Source organism: Neoarius graeffei, chromosome 6 (genome assembly GCF_027579695.1).
Source record: "Neoarius graeffei isolate fNeoGra1 chromosome 6, fNeoGra1.pri, whole genome shotgun sequence".
NCBI lineage: Eukaryota > Metazoa > Chordata > Actinopteri > Siluriformes > Ariidae > Neoarius > Neoarius graeffei.
The window spans coordinates 2,116,836-2,136,061 of record NC_083574.1 but is presented as its reverse complement, the minus strand read 5'-3'; the positions used below and the strand labels follow the sequence as shown (position 1 = coordinate 2,136,061).

Here is a 19,226-nt window from a genome sequence, read left to right as displayed (position 1 = left end):
TTTCTGATCGCACCTCGTAAAAAGGACTCGTTTCAGTCCTCGTTTTTTTTTTATATTTGAAGAATTCAACTAACTCGAGTATCATAAAGTGAATCAAATAATAACTGCTCACTGAGTGTATCATTACACCTCTGTGAGATGATGAAACTTATTTCTAGACAGTTTTACTCATTTCAGTCTTTAAATGTTTTTATTCTATTCGCAGTTGGGTGGCACAGTGGTGTAGTGGTTATCACTGTCGCCTCACAGCAAGAAAGTTCCAGGTTCGAACCTCATGGCTGACGGGGGCCTTTCTGCGTGGAGTTTGCATGTTCTCCCTGTGTCTGTGTGGGTTTCCTTTGGGTGCTCTGGTTTCCTCCTCCAGTTCAAAGACATGCAGGTTCGGTAAAATACCCAGCCACTGGGCTTCCACAAGCCGGTCCCAAGCCCGGATAGACTGGGGAGGGTTGTATCAGGAAGGGCATCCGGTGTAAAACCTATGTCAAATCAATCACGTGGAACAGATCTGCTGTGGTGACTCCTAACGGGAGCAGCCTAACCTTCTTTGATTTGAGAAGATGATTCTATTGGCAGATAATTTTCAAGAAATAAGTGCTTAAAATTTGATAAATATGCATCAATAGAACAACAGAATACTTCAAGCTTGAAATTAGTAAAAATGTCAGTAATAATAATAATAATAATAATGACAATGAACAGAAGTTTCCATTCAAGGAGTAGCGTTGTTAGACTTTATCTACCAAGGAAAGAGGGAGGACGAGGACTTATAGGTGTGGAAGAGTGTGTCATGTCGGAAAGAAAGTCACTCTATGGATATCTGCAGGAAAGTGAGGAATGGATGCTCAAATTGGCCTTCAATGAGAATATACTGATTGAGACCGAATCTTTAGTTGAGTACAAGAAGAGGATGTACAGAGAGAAGGCTGAAGCATGGAAAGACAAACCGCTCCATGGGGGCGTTTGTACAGGACACCCAAGAGATTGCTACCGAGGAGTCGTGGAGGTGGATGAGGAACGGGTTCCTGAAGAAAGAGACGGAGGGGATGTCATGTGCTGCACAAGAACAGGCACTCGGAACGAACTCGATCAAGTACAACATTGACAAGACTGTCGACTCGCCGATGTGCCGATTGTGTGGAAAGACCACGGAAACTGTGCAACACATTGTTAGTGGATGCACCCAACTGACTCAAAAGGAGTTCAGAAGAAGGCATGACAAAGTGGCTGTGAGAGTACACTGGGAGCTGTGTCAAAAGTATGGCCTGCAGTGCTCGAAAAAATGGTACGAACATACACCACCGCCAATAATGGAAGATGAGCAAACCAGGTTCATGTGGGACTCAACTGTCTTCACAGACCGGCGACTAGAGCACAACAGACCTGACATTATGCTGGTAGATAAGACCCGCCATGAGTGGGTTATGATTGACATAGCCGTACCTGCCGATCAAAATGTAGTTAGAACAGAAGGGTGGAAGGTAGAAAGATACCAAGATCTAGCACTTGAAGTTAGGTGATTGCACCAAGCAACAGTGAAGATCGTACCTTTTGTAATAGGTGCACTGGGGACCATCTCAAAGAACCTTTTGGAAAAAAAAGAGGTTCTGGGAATCATAGGAAGTGCGCAAATGACAGCTTTGCTCAGAACAGCTCATATCCTTAGGAAAGTGGCGTGCCTCTAAGCTACGGGTAGCAGCTGAGGCAGAGTACTATAAAAAATTATCTGGTCGTAACATCGAAGAGCCAAGACAACCGCAAAATAATAATAATAATAATAATAATAATAATAATAATAACAACAACAATAATAATAAACTTATACTTGCTTATATTGATTTTTACTTGCTCTGTGATTTTTTTTTTGGAGTGTAGCAGAACACGACAGCAACCAACACAAACAGAGCTGAATAAAATGTTCCCTGGCTGATTAAAACTAATTCAGTTCAGTGTCATGATCAGAATCAGGACTGATGAAAACCATTTTGTTTTACTCCAAATCAAACTGAAACAAATTATATCAATGCACCCGAGCCGTTCTTCACGCAGAAGCGCCCTCTAGTGGGATCGCTGCCGATCCCGGAATGATGACAGCTCAGTTCCTTTAATCCAACAACAAAACTAAATAACACAGAACCATAAAAAGAGTTCTAACTTCATTAGCACTAATACAGCTACAAACACACCTAATGTCATACACCTGTGTCCTACAGTTCACTAGAAAACAATGAATAAACCTCACACGCCCCCTTCTGTGTGCATTTAAATCGTACATTTAAATGTGTTTTCGTTGACAGAATGTTGAGTTTTTTGCTTTTAAAAATTATTTTCTACCCAAAGAACTAAATAATACTGAGTAGTTTAACTAATGACATAATAGTAGTTTATTGTTTACTCACCTAACAGTACGTCTTTATTTCCCATATCATACACGCGTCATTTTCTCGAACTCATAGCAATCACAATAAAAAATGTTTTTTCAAAAACATGCCTGAATATTAAAAGCCACAAATGTCTCCAAGGAGACTGCACTGTCATATTTCGCTCCTGTCCATCACATTCCTTGTACGATGGTCGTTTTCACAAATGCATCACAAACCCACTTCTGGGTGTAGATGTGCCCTGAGAAAGAGGGCGGTTGTCATTTCCATGTCCTCTTATCTGATTGACACTTATTTTATCCAGTAGTACTCATGCTCCGCTTTAAAAGGACAAGCTGATTGGCCACTTTCAAAGTAAACAGAGGTGCGAAAGGCTCCTGCGTAAATAAAGCACACTGCTGTGCCATTGTTTTAGAGTCTATAGGCCCCCCTCCGGGCGGCACGGTGGTGTAGTGGTTAGCGCTGTCGCCTCACAGCAAGAAGGCCCAGGTTCGAGCCCCGTGGCCGGCGAGGGCCTTTCTGTGTGGAGTTTGCATGTTCTCCCCGTGTCCGCGTGGGTTTCCTCCGGGTGCTCCGGTTTCCCCCACAGTCCAAAGACATGCAGGTTAGGTTAACTGGTGACTCTAAATTGAGCGTAGGTGTGAATGTGAGTGTGAATGGTTGTCTGTGTCTATGTGTCAGCCCTGTGATGACCTGGCGACTTGTCCAGGGTGAACCCCGCCTTTCACCCGTAGTCAGCTGGGATAGGATCCAGCTTGCCTGCGACCCTGTAGAACAGGATAAAGCGGCTACAGATAATGAGATGAGATGAGATGAGATGAGATGAGGCCCCCCTCCCCCCACTCTCTAGCTCCCCCTGGTGGTGTAGGAGGTAATAACAGCACAACACAAGCAAAGGAAATGGAATATAGATTTTGGACAGGTTATGAAACACTCGGGTACGTCTAAAGACGCTATATAAAAACTGCTGTGTAAAATTTGTAAACCTTTTTCTATCTGCTTCTGAATTTATATACGTTCTGTCAAGATGTTGTTGAATCAGGAAATGTAATTTTAGTATGCTAGAACTTTCAAAACCCAGTTCAACGCTAAAAAAAAAGTAGGCATTTATGATTTTTATTACTTTTTTTTGCTTTCTTCTCTGAAATTGAATCTAAAATGAATAATAAAACATTTTAAGTGTCTGCAGTTAATGGCCCAGGTGTATTCTTTAATTTAAGCCATGAATGATTATTATGCAATGTGTAGAACCACAGACACTCAAGGTTTAATTAAAACAGTCAAATATAGGCGAAAAAGATCAGTTTTAGCCCTCTGTTCGAAGGGGTGGTTTATATCCAAATCTTATAACAACCTTCTCCTACACCACGAGTCATAAACTGGCAGAACCGCAGTCAGGATACAGAACCTGCAAAGGGTTTCAGAAGATTACTCCGAAACATCGCAGCTTCTGGAGCAGGTCCTGTGTGGCAGCCAATCACGTGTGTTTACTCTCTCTGGTCTGATTAGAGAAGTGACGAGTCAACAACAAAAGATGTTTGGATTTGTTTACACATCACAACACGACCCGAAGATGTCGTATGTAATTTGCGTAGTATTGAGAACATTTCAAATGATAGGTGGCTTGTCTCTCTGTCTCCGTGTCACTTACTGATTCATCAACTGTACAGAAATATCGCAGAATCTCAGAAGAACCGTGAGATCATCCTACACAAGATTACGTCTCACATCGCAAGATTAAAACTTAAAACAAGCATCAAGCTTCATGGAAAAGTTGAACTATCTTCCTGTTCAGACTGGCGTCGGATTGCTATCAGATTTTGTTCAGACATTAAAATCTTACGTTCATGTTGTGATCAGGAATTTACACTTTCTTTATTCAGAAGAAACTTTTTTTCTCAGTCCAGAAGTCGGGATTTTGTTCTGAGTGACGCTTCAGCATGAAGGGCGGAGTCTTACAATGATAAGAACTGGTGTGATGTTACATTTTTATTCCTCATCTCATTATCTGTAGCCGCTTTATCCTGTTCTACAGGGTCGCAGGCAATCTGGATCCTATCCCAGCTGACTACGGGCGAAAGGCGAGGTACACCCTGGACAAGTCGCCAGGTCATCACAGGGCTGACACATAGACACAGACAACCATTCACACTCACATTCACACCTACGCTCAATTTAGAGTCACCAGTTAACCTAACCTGCATGTCTTTGGACTGTGGGGGAAACCGGAGCACCCGGAGGAAACCCACGCGGACACGGGGAGAACATGCAAACTCCGTACAGAAAGGCCCTCGCCGGCCACGGGGCTCGAACCCGGACCTTCTTGCTGTGAGGCGACAGCGCTAACCACTACACCCAGGGGCTTCAAAGTTTGGTAGAATAGCAGGGTACAAATAATTTACAGCAGAGTGCAAAATGGTAAAATGTCTGCCAGCGGCAGACATAATGCACGCAAAGCGTGCAGGGATAGATAGATAGATAGATAGATAGATAGATAGATAGATAGATAGATAGATAGATAGATAGATAGAGATATGCAAGTACAAATTTTTCATGGGGCGGGATGGTTTGGAACAGGCCATCTAAAATTGGGATAACATTTACCCGGGACGGGTATTTGAGGCGGGTCGTCTAGCTTAAGCTTGATTAGCGTTGTTACGCACGCCAGTGTTTCCCACAGAAATTTTGGAGACTATGGGGGCAAGCCATGGGGGAGGCGCGGGGGTTGTTTAAAATTGAGTGATATGTTAAATATTAAGTTATTACTGAAAAACTATTGATTAAAAAAACAGACACTGAGAAATGGTCCTATAAACAACTTTACCAATATAAAAGATTACCAGGACTACAAAAATGCAGACAAATAGGCTTTACTTATCCAAATGCACCTGTTGGTTCAAAAGTTAAAGTGCAGAGAACCTCACAGCACAACATGAAGTTACCTTAAAATATAATATAAATGCCTCGGCTTTCATGTAAGAAAAAAACTATTAATACTAGTACTGTGTGCAGGCAGTCTCTCCTGAAGACTAAATTAAACAATAATTATAAACTAATAAAATAAATGGCTCAGGCTTCATAGAAGAAAAAAACAATTTGAACAGAATCTCACAGTATGATGCTGAAGCTGCCTAAACAATGGAAAATAAAATACCATTTTGGCAAAAACGTTGGCATCCATTAATTTCTTGTATTAAGTAAAAAAATATGTTGCCAGATACTGCTGACGTTTTACAGCCCAAAATATGTTCAAAACCCGCCAAAATGCACTTAAAACCGCCCAAATTGGGCGGGAAACCACCCAATCTGGCAACACAGGTGGCAGTAATGGCTGCACTCATGTTGAGGATGTAAACACAGTTGACGCGGCAACGGACATACATGACATAGTGGATGTAATTTACGTTCACAACTTTTTTTGCTGTCAGAAATATTTAATATTAAATTTTGTGACTCGACTGACAATAGCCGGTGGCATAACAAGCCATAGCCGGAGATTTGCCGCCGGTGACCGGCTACTTTTGAGACCGCTGTACACCACCATGCCGCCCACATTTTTATTTAAAGTCTTTAAAATTATAAAACGTTAAAGCTGGACGTCCTTTCGATTTCGTAAACTCGGTGAAATTTAGTTGCGTCTGAAATGTGGTGATTGTGATATATGTTTATTTCTGTAATATCTCACAAAATATCAGGCCATTCTGTGGCTGGGAAGTTATTTAATTTGAGGGGATTAAAGCAAATAATGTGCATGAAATCGCTCGCTTGGCGCAGTCAAGCAGACAGAGGAAGTCCGTGTGCGCATGCGCAGGTTTACCTTCTTCTTCTTCTTCTTTTGGGTTTTACGGCAGCTGGTATCCACAGTGTTGCATTACTGCCATCTACAGGTTTCCCTTTGAGCGTGCACTGACAGTTCCATCATTCTGTCGCTAAACGAACAGCTGATCACACCGAGGTGCTCGCTGAGCGCCAATATTTATTAGTTTGGTCCTGTGTTTCCTTTCCTTCGTATAGAACATAACATCTTTTCTTTTTACTTTCTTTCCGTTACTGTAGTTGCTCTTTCACGTTTCATTCGCACACTCACGTCCTCCATTTTTCTCTCCTGTTTCAAATTTGTTTCCCACAATGCCTTGTGTGAACGGGGAAAGCCCACCACATGATGCATGACGTAGTATCTTGTATTGGGTCATGGTGAAGCAGGAAAAAATAGCAGAGAATTTAGGGCCACGTGGAGATAAAGTCATTAATTGTTCTATTAAAATAAAATAAAATTGGAAGTCCATGATTCAAAATCAGTAGCTTTCAGTCACTAAACAAAAATAATTGGGTGTTTTTTAATAAAAATATTTTTCTTATATAAAATACACAACTGAATAGCTGTATTTTTTTCTTGTTATTATTTGCGACACCTCTCACTGCACTGCTGGCAGATTGGGATCAAATCTGTATTCCGTAGAAATGCCTTTGAGAATCGTGATATGATATTTTTATCAAATCACTGCACCTCTGAAAGTTTCCTGGACCATGCTGATGTGACTGGGTTCTTTTTTAATAAATATATGTATAAAATGTGTCCTCAGACAGGTGTTGGTGTGTATCTGAGTCTGTGAGTAGGTGACAAAATTGTAGCATGGTGCTCCCTGCTCGGTGAAGTGCTTCTTATCATCAGAGCCACAATTTGAGTAATGGAGGCTTTTCAGAGGTGAAAACATGTCCGTAGGCTCTAATAGCAAACGCCTACAGAGCTACAGAGCTCGCTATTGTGTTCGTGTTTTGATCTTTTCCTCCTACTAATCACGGAGAAAGTGGAACATATCAGCCCAGGAGCCTCGGAACACTGAATCAGACATCTCGCTCACGACAGGCTGTAATTTAAACAAAGCTCAGGTCACTCCGTCACGCCAGGTGGCAGTGATGACCAACAGAGTTATCAGTGTCAACTTCAGAGTCGTGGATTTTATTATTAGAAGCATAATCGCTCTAAATTATATTAAAACACACAGAAAGGAAATAAGAGAAAGAAAGACAGGAAGTTCAAATACAATACCTGATTGTTTGAGAAAAAAAGAATGCATTAACATGGCTGAACTGATAACAAATAAAATAATAAAACGTCTGTTTAATGCTCATCCTGGTGAATGCAGTGTAAATGTATTTAACAGTTATTCCACGAAATCGAGTCGTACATGAGCTGATAGGTGACGAGGTGCGTAGCACTGAGTTGTCTATAATCCATGTACGACCAGATTGAGTGGAATAACTGTTTTATTAGGGGTGTTCACACGGCAACTTTTACTCCGGTGTAGCACCGGGGCTGCCCCGGTAGAGCGTTCACACGGTACAAAGTTATAGCGGTGTCGCCCCTGAAAGCTGCTTAAACCGGTGCAAATCTAACCCTGCTCGGGAGGTGGTTTAAGAAATTTACTCCGGAGTAAATGCTAGTTTGCGGGGCAGCACCGATATAAAATGGGCCGTCTGAACGCTACAGGGGTAGACTTGCTACGCGTGAGGAGAGTTGATTACATACGGGCATTGCATAATTTGCATCCTGGTATTTTGCGCTTCCAAAATGGCGAATATCAACAACAACAGAACTGCGTGTCTTCCAGTGTTGCCAGATTGGGCAGTTTTAAGTGCGTTTTGGCGGATTTGAACATATTTTGGTCTGGAAAACGTCAGCAGTATCTGGCAACACTGGTGTCTTCATCCACGTTGTTTTCCCGGCGCTTGGTGATGCCATGACAACCGGGAAAAGGAAGTACATTTTCACGCATGCGCATATTTCATTTCCGCATTATTACTATCGTATAGCACGGTCGCAAAAACTGCCGTGTGAACGCAAGTGGGGCTGCACCGGTGCTAACACGCTTCTCTCTGGTAAGCAGGTTTGTGACGTGTGAACGCTCCACAAAATTTACACCGGTGTAAGATATATCGCGACAAAATACATCGGTGCAGCAGCGATGCAAATATGTGCCGTGTGAACACCCCTATTCTCTCCACATTCACTGGATTTTGAGAAGCAGAGCATTTTTACTTTTATTTTTTGCAAATTTGATAAATAAAAACTTTATACAAAACGTCCGACAAAATAATTTCCGCTTAGAATGTAAACAAACCGGCAAAATAACAGGAGCAATTTGTGAAAAATGCGATAATAATAATTCTTGAAATTTTTTTAAAAGATATGTTCTTACCATCAAATACTTTTATTCCATATTTTGTTGCTTTTTTTGTATTTTTTGGGTTTTGTTTTCGAGTTGAGTTTTTATTTCGTCCTCGGTTGGTTCAGCAACACGCTCCGACATTTTGTTTTTTTCTACTCATGGTATATGAGCTGATATCGTAGTAGTAGAGTAGCCAATCAGAGCGCACGATTGCTCATATCCAGTGAATGTGGAGAGAATAAAAGCTGATATTTGAATACAAATCTCTAATGCACTTCTGGATTAAATCAGACACTAATGTGGATCTGAACACACACATTGGATTTAAAGATCCGGGTCTAAATATCAGTACAGAGCTCAGACAGATGTGAGCTGCTGTGTGAAGCCGGTGTCTGCTTCACTGAGATTAATGTCCACTTAGATCCGGCGAATGGCAACATGCCGCCTACACACTCGTGTGGACACACTCCGTGCTGCACTGTGCACACAGAATGTGTGTGTGTGGATGCAAAGTGGTTCAGAATCTAACCTCATCGATGTTAGTGGTCTATAGACACACACACACACAGAGTGGAGGAAGGTGATGATAAAAATATTCTCTGATACACAATATTTCGATTTACAAACAAACTGCCAGCAAAGCCGTACTGCTGCATTTAAAAACAATTTAATTTGATCTCATCTCATTATCTGTAGCCGCTTTATCCTGTTCTACAGGGTCGCAGGCGAGCTGGATCCTATCCCAGCTGACTACGGGCGAAAGGCGGGGTTCACCCTGGACAAGTCGCCAGGTCATCACAGGGCTGACACATAGACACAGACAACCATTCAAATTATTACATTTAAAAGAAAATACAAATGGAGTTATTCTTGATGACTCGTCCTGTACTAGTCGTTGGTTTGTCCAATTAAACTCTCTCTGAACTGTATAAGCCCCGCCCCCTGGGAGTTCCTAACGAACAGAGTCCCTCGCATTTCCTGTTTATCATTTGCACGCCTCGAAAACTTTCAAACATCCTTCCATCATGCAGGATCTCAGAGAGACGTAACGTCATGACAGACGAACATACAGACAGACGTAACGACTCTTTACGACAAACAGGAAGGACGCTAATGAAGAAACCTTGTGACCTTGTCCCTGATTGGATCGATTCCAAAATCCAATCCGTTTTAGTCTGGCTAACGTGACTTCAAAGCTCTGCGAGCATTTGGTCTGGCAAAGATATTAAGCCCAACCGTTTCCCAAAGGCGTGGTTGACCCGCCTCCCTGAAATGCCTCAGTTTGCTACTGGTCGAAGCCAGAAAAGGCTGTGACGAAGCTTAAACCAATCACATCACTCTTTCCTCTGATGTATGTGACGCGACGGAAACTGCTTGAGTAACAGGAAGAAGATAAATACCTCCAGGGCTGCTCTTTGCTCCATTTTCAATGAGAACTTCCCGTTGAACGCTTTCAATACAGCATCTACCGCTGTGTCAAAGGCTTGCCGCTGCTCCATGTTCGTAATGTTTCTAGTGAATGAAGCGCTTCCGGCATAGATTCTGTAAACAATCTATGGATTCCGGTCGCAGTTCTACTGCGTCACTGCCTTGAACACGCCTCTACCCAGGGCCGTTGGAGATGCCCAAAGTTGATTGGCTCCCGATTTTTCGGGAGCTTGGAAGAGCTGGAGATAGCTTGCCTTGCCAGACTAAGCTCGCAACAGGCCCTCGTGTTGCGTCACACTTAGGATGGGCGGGCCCAGGCTAAATCCGTTTACCTGCTGGTTACGATAAAAAAAAACAACCTCCATATAAATCTGACAAAAAAAAAAAACATTCACCTGCTCGCTCTCTGAAAAGTGTATCATGGTACTGTATAATTTATCATGATATCAGTGTCACATGGTTGTTCACATGACCCAGCGCTAATCCAGTATTCAGACTGTCAGGTCGTCACGGTTACATAGATCTGTCTTCACTGTGGTAAATTCTGCAGCAATCAGACATCCTACACGCCCTACACGCCCTAATCCCTCTGAAGGCTACATGCACTGCGAGGACGATGGATTAGTTCATCTCCATGTTTTCTGTTCAGGAAATTTTACTTTGAAGAAAGCAGGAGAGAGAGAGAGAGAGAGAGACTGATTTAAAAGCATAATGACTTGTTTAGTGATGTGTGGAAAAGAAAATAAGGGGGAAAATCACGCATGTGCACACACACACACACACGTACGCATTCACACACACAGAGGCATGAAGCTGAGCAGTTACAGGTAATAATACAACAAATCTCTCTCTCTCTCTCACACACACATTTGTTTTGAATGTTTTTGTCATCAACAAAAGTTGCATATAAGTTTTATAAAAGCAACTTCACATTGTCAGAACTAGCTTTCTGGTCCTGACAAGGTGGGGCTCTCACTTTCTCTCTCTCTCTCTCTCTCTCTCTCTCTCTCATACACACACACACACACACACTCGGATGTGTTTGCTGTACTCACCCAGAAGAGCAGGTTGAAGAACACCATGGCGTAGCGCAGGGCCCTCATGCAGCCCTCAGCCATCCTGCAGCGGCGCAGCTCTAGGAGGAAAATGAAGGAGAGGTCCAGGTAAAACACCACGTACTTCCTGCCCTGCGCTGTGGCGTAACCCGCTTTGGCTGTCTTTGTTCCCGGCGCTGTGCGGAAGCTGAAACCGAAAGGCGCACCGCGGCGCTCGCGCTCGCTCCCGAAACAGAATGGGGGCGAACCGGTCTTACTGTCCACAGACGGACTGCGCCGGTACGGGGTCTCATCCGTGCTCGAACGGCGCATCTTCAGATTGGAGGAGGCTGCTGAGGCCCCCGAGGGCCAAACGATCCCCACTTTGCCAAATCAAGAGTTCAGAAAAAAAACAAGGAACAAATGAGGTTGGTTTGTTTGTTTGTTTGTTTGTTTGTTTAGATTTGGGTGGCAAAGTGATGTGCGAGTTAACGTGTGGGTGTGTCTGGGTACAGCACAAAGTTTACATAATTCCAAAGAGTGACACGAGGTCTCACTCGAGATCAAGGTCTTAAATCTTATCTTAACACCTTCACTCTTTAGAGTCCCCCAATAAATCCACCTTCAGCTCCAGACTCTAAACCTCAGGTGAGATCTGAGATCTGATCTGCTGGATTCCAGATCGTCAGTCTCTGCGGGGTGCCGTGTTTCCAGATTATTTCCTGAAAATCTTTTCAAACAAATGCACTCTCTTCTTCTTTCAAACCCTTCAGCAAATCCTCCTTCACCTCCACAATCCCTAAAACCTGTCCCTCAGGTGAGCTTGAGCTTTAATCCGACACCAAGATGTCAGACAAACCACCGCTTTGACAGATCCAAGCTGAATGAAAGTTTGATGCAGGGCAGGTGAGACAGACAGGTGTGGATCACCTGTCTCACTCATCTAAACACAACCTAAACTTCACATTCAGCCGGAATCCAGAAAGGAGGACAGAGATCCTGTGTTCCACTTTAGTGTCCAGAGCTTTAAGTGGGTCTGGACCCACGTGGGTTGTTCTCCGTCTCCATCCTTCAACCTGGGCTTAACCTCTGCTTTTATTCTCCACACTTTCCCTCGTCCTTCTCTGCAAAGAACAAAAAAAAATCCACACTCTGGATTCTCTTGAAGATCTGGATATCCCAGCTGGACAATTAATCTCACTTATTCACAGATCCTCTGGTTTTTTTTTTAATCTCTCTTTCCGAAGCGTTTCATGGAAAAATTGAAAGCTGGATCATTTTCCTTCCAGCACGCAGGAAAAACGCTGCAGCAGTGATGCTCCAGTCCAGTCTCACTGCCTCCAGCTCCTTCCTCCCTCTCTCTCTCTCTCTCTCTCACCCACTCACAGACCTGTTCAGCCTCCTTTTCTTTTTTCCACGCCCCCTTTCTGCATCAAACTGTGTGAAAAAAAAAATCCTCACATATCAGGGGGTGTGTCACAAAGCAGCACAAACCTTAACCACACCCCCTTGAATGGCACAGCCAATCCTGTGTCACTTCCACCCTCCCCTTCCTGTGCAGCCATAAAAAGGAGCAGGAGTCTTGCATCACTTCTCCTGTCCTCTATCATCCTCTCATGGGTTTATGTTCTATTTAAGCACATTTCCTTTTAAGATAAGATTAAAAGTAAGATGAGATGTTTTTAATATCGGTGTTGAGACACAACGACATTTTGTTGAGCAGCAGTTCAATGAACACGAAGATCCATAAACAAAAAACTACATCCGTGAAATCCTGGAATAATGACTGAGGATCGTCCTGGGTTGGACTGGATTTAATGTTTGCTATGAATTACATTTGAGAAAAATATATTTTTCAAAATGAGAATTTTATTGGAAAAAAAGACAAAACAAACGATAACCATGAAATAATTGATCTTCAGAATATATGATGAAATCTAATGACATTTAGCTCAGTGAATACAAATGAGAAGAAAATGATAGAACACGACGATAAGAAAAAGGTACAAATGAACATTTATCTTTCCGGATGAATATTCTACACTGTAGCACATTGCACATGTTTATATTATTGGTAATAAAGCACAACACCATGAAAGCTGTACTGCATTTCAGATTTTTCAAGTGTAGGTCATAAAAAGAATTTTCCAGACACCCAATTATTTTATTTAGTGACCGAAAGCTACTGAATTCGAATCACACTTCCAATTTTATTAGTTTTTTTAAATAGAACAATTAATGAATTTATCTCCACGTGGCCTGAAATTCTCCACTATTTTTTCCTGCTTCACCATGACCCAATACAAGATACTACATCATGCATCACATCACGTGGTGGGCTTTCCCCGTTCATGCAAGGCATTGTGGGATAGAAATTTGAAACAGGAGAGAAAAATGGAGGACGTGAGTGTGCGAATGAAACGTGAAAGAGCGACTACAGTAACGGAAAGAAAGCGAGAAGAAAAGACGTTATGTTATATACGAAGGAAAGGAAACGCAGGCCCAAACTAATAAATATTGGCGCTCAGCGAGCACCTCGGTGTGATCAGCTGTTCGTTTAGCGACAGAATGATGGAACTGTCAGTGCACGCTCAAAGGGAAACCTGTAGATGGCAGTAATGCAGCACTGTGGATGCCAGCTGCTATAAAACCCAAAAGAAGAAGAAGAAGAAGGTAAACCTGCGCATGCGCACACGGACTTCCTCTGTCTGCTTGACTGCGCCAAGCGAGCGATTTCATGCACATTATTTGCTTTAATCCGCTCAAATTAAATAACTTCCCAGCCACAGAATGGCCTGATATTTTGTGAGATATTACAGAAATAAACAGAGATCACAATCACCACATTTCAGATGGAACTAAATTTCACCGAGTTTATGAAATCGAAAGGCCGACTACTTTTAATGTCACCATTACAGTGCAAACATTGTGATGGACGATCATATCGTGGGGGGGATTTTAATACCACATTATAAAACATTTTTATTATTATTATTATTATTATTAATATTATAAGTATTAGATACTCATCCGAGGCTTTGGCACGTAAAGAAAAAAAAAATCCCATTGCGCTGAGAATTGTGATATATACTATATCCCATAGCCTACTATCTCTTTAAATTTAGGCTACCTAATTTTCTATGTTTGATCTTCACGCCACAAAATCTGAGTTGATGGAAGAGATGGTGACAGAGATCGTTCCGTCGCTGTCAGGTGCTACAACACCCGGTCCGTCACATGATGAAGGGGAGGAACCAGGTGACTGCGCCGCGGCAGTGCCTAAGAAAAAGAGAGGGTCTTTGGGCAGCCTGCTTGAGAAGAGAGCAGCAGCCAGAGCATCCACGCTTACTGATGAAGAAAAGTCTGAGGCAGAAATGACCATGTACCTGCAGGAAGTTGTCATTGATGGGGGGAGGACCCACTGATGTGGTGGAAAAGGAACGAGAAAAGACTTCCATTAATGGCAAGATTAGCACGTAAATATTTGTGCATATGCGCCACCAGTACTCCATCAGAACGAGTGTTCAGCAGCGCGGGTAGTATAGTTACCCCAATCCGCAGCTCATTAAAACCAGACAAAGTAAACATGCTAGTATTTTTGGCCAGAAACCTCGACATTTAAACATGGTGACCATTGCCTGCACTGTTAACCCATTAGGTTAAATTGCTTCGGACTGCCTGCGTTTTCTTGATTTTGATTTTGATTATTATTATCATTGTTATTTATTTACTTGTTCTTGTATTAACGCAGGCTCTCTCGTTTTTTTATCGCTGTTCTTTGCTAACTGAGTCGACTTCATGAATATTTGGTAGCTTTAATTTCACTGTAAAAAGTTAATGCCTGGCTACGTTAAACTTTGTGAGCGCATTTCGTGCTGCGCACGTTCCGGTTCTCTTCGTCTTGATCGTTCATCTTTAAATAAATATATGTTTACAAAATCATGTTCATGACTATTTATTTTGTAACATTTTTACAATAAAAAGTTACTGCCTAAGCCTGGTTAATGCCTAATGCCTAAATTAATTGTGTAGGCTGCCGTTAAGCGCATGCTTGTGCGTTCCTGTTAGACTTGATTTGTTGTTCAGCCTGCTGTATCTTTTCACGAATACCGGTTCACAGAATCACCTTCATTCTTCCATTTGGTTTGACATTATGGCTTAGAGTGGACCATTTTGTGTCTGAAAGTAGGCCTATTTACCAGATTAAAGTTATTTGACTTCTGCCGAAGTCTGCGCTTCACTGCCGTTTGAGAAGGTGCAATATTTCCCGACTGAAGTCGTTAATAGTGGCTATTTGTTTGAACAACATGACAAATTTTACATTAAAAGTATAGTGTAGGCTAAAAAATGAAGTCAAAATGTATTATTAGTAGCATACTGTATTTGTGTAACCACATGTTATGTTCACTAGCACGTCCCTGCACCATAGCCTACGTGAACAAGCGGTAATAGGATATTACTTTATAATGATTTATATAATTATGTATTATATATAATTATATGTTATATAATATATTTAGGCGGCACGGTGGTGTAGTGGTTAGCGCTGTCGCCTCACAGCAAGAAGGTCCTGGGTTCGAGCCCCGGGGCCGGCGAGGGCCTTTCTGTGTGGAGTTTGCATGTTCTCCCCGTGTCCGCGTGGGTTTCCTCCGGGTGCTCCGGTTTCCCCCACAGTCCAAAGACATGCAGGTTAGGTTAACTGGTGACTCTAAATTGAGCGTAGGTGTGAATGTGAGTGTGAATGGTTGTCTGTGTCTGTGTGTCAGCCCTGTGATGACCTGGCGACTTGTCCAGGGTGAACCCCGCCTTTCGCCCGTAGTCAGCTGGGATAGGCTCCAGCTTGCCTGCGACCCTGTAGAAGGATAAAGCGGCTAGAGATAATGAGATGAGATGAGATAATATATTTATATATTAGACAAAACTAACTAACTAAACTAACATAAAACTAACTTTTTAGGTTAAATAGGCCCAGATGATATATGCATGTTTATGACAGGAGGGGGCGTGGTATCACGATGGTGGCTCTCCATCGTGATGGATGACCACCATCGTCAATGGACGATGGCATCGTCTATCGGCACAGCCCTATAAGTTAGTTCCTGTTCTCACTTACTTTAAAGCAGCTATAAACAGTCATTCCCTCCCCAGAGCCTCTTTATTCTCAAGAATAATAAACACAGCTTGTCATGTTACTGAGAAACCACAAAGCATAAACTTCTCTGTCTTGAAGATGTCGGAAAACAGTCTATCCAGCCGTGAAAATCAGTAAACTTGCTGGCTATTTAGGATGGTCCTTACTTTTTTTAATTACTTTTTTAAGGTTCTGACTCCCTTCAGAACTGCACCTTTTCAGACAAAATCACACAGTATAAAGTTTCATTGAAAAATATTAATGTTTAAAGTTTGCTCAATGAATCCATGACCGCCCATATGGGATATCAGACATTAAATACATAATGTGAAGAATCATTACTTTTATTTTGCCCCCCCGAATTAAAAGTGGGTATTATCTCCTTCTCCTCATTGGGAGGGGTATCATGGTGACCAACCACTCATTGTTACCCAGTTAAGTTCTGCTTAAGAGCTTCAGGGAAGCGTTCATCTTCAGAATGTCTTCATCTTTGGTCAGAAGACCAGAGTACTCTTCCTCCAGTCCAACTCCCCGTTCAGCATGATCATTGGTTACAGCCAGAGTTGATGATAAAGTACGCTTTCAAAGCCAGCATGATCGTCTCACTGAGTTGCTGGCAATCACAAGAATCCATCTGGCAGCTTCAGCTTCTTCATTAGCATTCTAGAGTTCTGAGTTGTAAAGTAAGTTTGCAGGTGAATTTCTCTCCAGTAGCTGTTGCATGTTTGGGTGGATCCTCCTCTTCATCTGCTAAACTTTTTTGTTGCATAGCATTTACCATCTCCAACAACCTCCAACATCCAAACCTTGAATGTCTCCATCCACTGGGCATGATGCAAAGCTCCAGGAGCAGCAAATCATGTTCCATGAGATGGTCAGACACCAAGGAAAATCATGGTGAGCTCAAAGAGTTCCCTGTAGTCATCAGTTGGCTGTTTCTCCTTCCGTGCTGATCAATGCATTCCTATCTTCCTTTGAAACCTTTGAAAAGGTCTACTTCTGGACAAGATGAGGAACCCATGGCCTCAGTAAATGCTGCTGCTACATAGGGCTGGGCACCGAAATTCGGTTCCTTCATGGCACCAACCGAAATGTTACGGTTCTTCTGGGTATTGAAACATGCCTCGCCTTTCGGTTCCACGTTTCGGTTCCCAGAGGTTAATCACGTGTAAAGTGGAGTGGGCTCTGATCCGTGCTGGCGTGCTTATGACCCGATAATGCCACCTGTGATTGGCTGAAACGTTCGCGTGCATGAAAAAGCATGTTTCCCATGTTGTAGGGGGCACTACTTTGTTGCGTCGTGAATGCCTACAAAATGCTGAAGTCGAAAGCTTGGTTATATTTTAGCAAGAGCGATAACAATACTGCGCGGTGCGATATATGCGACAAGAGCATCACCTGCAAGTCAGGCAACACTTCAAATTTCCTAAAGCATTTGACGGTGCATGGAATAAATCTGAGAGCGGAGAGTTGCACCGTCTTCTCTCACACACCAACTTATGCACCTTCGCCACCCCCGAATTCTCTGCAGGACGTTTTACCACCAGACTCGGATTCATCTGAAAGTACCGAGCACAGCGTCGTGTCTGATATTTCATCTGGTAAGTTGTTCCGTGAATTCCGTTGAACTGCTTTGTTTCTCACCGTAAGAGCTAGGTTGTTGTAAGTTTATGTATAGCTAACGGTACAGTAAGATATTAGCGCCTAACTTTGTTTAATGGCTATGTACAGTAACTAGCCAAGTGAAAAGTTATCTAAATGCTAGCTTTTAAAATGTGCTCCATCATTGGGTAGGCTGCCTACGTGTGTGCGCGCGTGCATGAGTGTTCATCTCATCTCATCTCATTATCTGTAGCCGCTTTATCCTTCTACAGGGTCGCAGGCGAGCTGGAGCCTATCCCAGCTGACTACGGGCGAAAGGCGGGGTTCACCCTGGACAAGTCGCCAGGTCATCACAGGGCTGACACAGACAACCATTCACACTCACATTCACACCTACACTCAATTTAGAGTCACCAGTTAACCTAACCTGCATGTCTTTGGACTGTGGGGGAAACCGGAGCACCCGGAGGAAACCCACGCGGACACGGGGAGAACATGCAAACTCCACACAGAAAGGCCCTCGCCGGCCACGGGGCTCGAACCCAGGACCTTCTTGCTGTGAGGCGACAGTGCTAACCACTACACCACCGTGCCGCCCTGCATGAGTGTTATTTAAAAAAAATATTCACCTCCCCCTAGTCTCAAAAACTTAACGTATAAAACCTTCACAGCTTCTGCCCAGGTCCCTGTGAGGAGGAAAAGGCAGGCAGCTACCGTAAATCCAGTCACACTAGCAGAAAAGGCCAAAATGACCAAAGAAAAACAAGCCGAGTGCCACAGGGCAGTGACACAGTTTGTGGTGAAAGGTTTGCTGCCTTTTTCTACAATGGAGACTCCGTGGTTTAGGTAAGTTGGCTGTACAGGATATTATTGAATAAATCCTTCATTTATATTTATCTGTAATCCTTTATCTTTATCTAAATTAAACCTAGATGTATTTTAAGTGATGTGTTTTTAAGCAATGAGAACATAACTATGTTATTTTTGATGTTTTGTCTAATGTTTGTCAATTAGGGAGATGATAAGAACCCTTAACCCCAGGTATCAGCCCCCCAGCAGAGACACGCTGGCAAACACATGCATACCTGCCTGGTACGCAGCCGAGAAGGAAAAGGTCAAGACAGAATTGAAAGATGTCAGGGATGTGGCTGTAACCGCGGATGAGTGGTTCTGAGAAGGCTGATATGTTAATTTTCTTGAAGAAAAACTGTTGATTACATTGGCGTGTGTGTGTGTGTGTGTGTGTGTGTGTGTGTGTGTGTGTGTGTGTGTGTGTGTGTGTGTGTGTGTGTTGGTGTTCTTTTTGCACTGGAAATAACTTGAATAAATATACTCCAATATGTGCAACAGAATGTGTAATGAAATTTTCATTTTTTCCAGGATTAATATTATAAATTAGGAATCGAAAAAGGTACCGTTCAGGAACCGGTATCGAAATGAAGGTATCGGGACCGGAATCGAAAAATTTTTATCAATACCCAGC

The 19,226-nt window shown here is 42.7% G+C and overlaps 1 protein-coding gene across 6 annotated transcripts in view; it reads right to left on the bottom strand.

The window, feature by feature from the left end:
* The window catches only part of tspan4a (tetraspanin 4a), a 285,374-nt gene that overhangs the window by 199,525 nt on the left and 66,623 nt on the right, over positions 1 to 19,226 (bottom strand). For 3 of the 6 annotated variants that reach the window (XM_060923187.1, XM_060923185.1, XM_060923186.1), the window contains one exon: positions 11,032 to 11,111. In XM_060923187.1, coding sequence (XP_060779170.1) covers positions 11,032 to 11,094 — 63 coding nt within the window. In that variant the 5' untranslated portion in view covers positions 11,095 to 11,111. Of the gene's footprint in view, positions 1 to 11,031; positions 11,344 to 19,226 lie in introns of those variants that run through there. The other 3 variants (XM_060923181.1, XM_060923183.1, XM_060923184.1) reach the window with 1 other exon arrangement.